Source organism: Phalaenopsis equestris, unplaced genomic scaffold, assembly GCF_001263595.1.
Source record: "Phalaenopsis equestris unplaced genomic scaffold, ASM126359v1 Scaffold223823, whole genome shotgun sequence".
Classification (NCBI taxonomy): Eukaryota; Viridiplantae; Streptophyta; class Magnoliopsida; order Asparagales; family Orchidaceae; genus Phalaenopsis; species Phalaenopsis equestris.
Genome location: NW_018241925.1, coordinates 2,362 through 4,212, shown reverse-complemented (window position 1 = coordinate 4,212; position 1,851 = coordinate 2,362). Strand labels below are relative to the sequence as shown.

At 29.2% G+C, this 1,851-nt stretch overlaps 1 protein-coding gene across 1 annotated transcript in view; it reads left to right on the top strand.

Annotated features, from left to right (window-relative positions):
- Positions 1-1,567, top strand: part of LOC110037705 (probable mannan synthase 6) — a gene marked incomplete at both ends in the record, with an annotated part of 2,019 nt that extends 452 nt beyond the window's left edge. The window contains 2 exons of the mRNA XM_020742412.1: positions 238-490; positions 1,457-1,567. Of these exons, the coding sequence (XP_020598071.1) occupies positions 238-490; positions 1,457-1,567 (364 nt within the window). The remainder of the gene's footprint in view (positions 1-237; positions 491-1,456) is intronic.
- Between the last annotated feature and the right edge of the window lie 284 nt (positions 1,568-1,851).

The following is a 1,851-nucleotide window of genomic DNA, read 5'->3' as shown; positions in this document are numbered from 1 at the left end:
CTTCATGCCTCATTTACAAACCTACCATTCATTTCTCATATATGCCTCATTTACAAACCTACCATTCATTTCTCATATATGCCTCATTTACAAACCTACCATTCATTTCTCATATATTTACATATACACCTTTTTTCTATGCATGCAAAGATATGAGAGATATAAATGTAAATAAAGCGAAATATAGGAGTTAAGGTATAAATGAATATACAATCACAATTTGATTTAATTTTGCAGGAGCTGGTTAATGAAGAATGCAATAAATGGCAAACGAAGGGGAGGAACATTCACTACGTGAGAAGGGAGAACAGAAAGGGATACAAAGCGGGTGCCCTAAAAGATGGAATGAAGGTGGAGTATGCACAGCTATGTGAATATGTCGCCATGTTTGATGCAGATTTCCAGCCGGAGCCTGATTTCCTCATTAAAACCATTCCATTCCTCATCCACAACCCTAGGCTTGCTCTTGTTCAAGCTCGATGGAAGTTTGGTGAGTATAAATATACATATAAGAAAAAATTTGTTGTTGCAAAATATAATTTAACTTTAATGCAATATATGAGACATAAAAAATGGAAATTGGATTTTTAAGAATGATTTTCTGTGGATTCATGCAGCATTATTAGCTGTGCTTTTGTCTTCTAATCACACTTTGTACAAGATTATTATAAATATTATGAGTGCGTTTAGAGGAGTGGTCTAAGTAGCGATGCGATGACATATCGTACTTTTTGGTGTTTGGCAAAATTGAGTTTTGTCTGTTTTCTTAAAAAATTGTGTTTTGTAGCTGAACCTAGCCAAGTGCGGAGACTATTAGAAAACCATGGTCTTATTTTTTTTTTTACAAAATATGTTATAACCATAACAGGTTCTTCTACTGTAGCTGCACAATCGTTCATTCAAAAAGCTGTAACTGCCCCAAATAGATCCTAATAACTCTATGAATACAAATTTCAATCAATTTTTATAGAAAAATAAAGCAAAACTTAAATTCTCGATAAAAATGTGACTAAAGAGGAGAACAAGAAAGTGAAAACAAAAAAATATATTTTTTCATCATATTTTATAACATGTGACTAAAATAATACAATTTTTGCTACACTATTTTAAGAACATGGCTATCAAGTAGAAATTTTGGTGTTAAATTAAATATTAAAACTAATTATTCTGTTTTAAGAACTTGGATAAGATACATTTTTTAGTTAAAAAATGTTTATTTTCTAGTGATTATAGCATTCTAATTAAGAAAGTATGGCTTTGAAAAATATTTTTGGTCATTTTTTCACCAAATTTAACTAACAATTAATTAAAATAAGTGTACTTACAACTAAAATTACAATTGAACAAATAGGAGTGTTATGCAAATTGTTAATCACAATAAAATTTTGAGCTTGTGATAATAGTTATATATGATTGACTGATAAAATTAAAATTATGCTATACTTTATGATTGCAGTGAATGCAGATGAATGCATGATGACAAGGATGCAAGAGATGTCTATGGATTACCACTTTAAGGTGGAGCAGCAAGCAGGATCAACCTCTTGCAAGTTCTTTGGTTACAATGGTAGGTTTTTTTTTTTTTTTTAAGGAATTTTTATTATTTGACTGCAGTGATTGTCATCAAATTTATTTTTAAAGGTTTAGTTATTATGAAATTAAATATATAAATATAAATTTGATGTATTTAAAGTTTAATCCTGTAAAATTAATAATAACTCTAAATTTTTATCTACTAAATTAAGTAACATTCATGTTGAGGTTGAAGCTATCACATTTGTTCTTTTCTAGACATTTTTCTCACTATGTCAAAATTGGAGATATGATTTAAAGTTATCATCACTGAGTCAC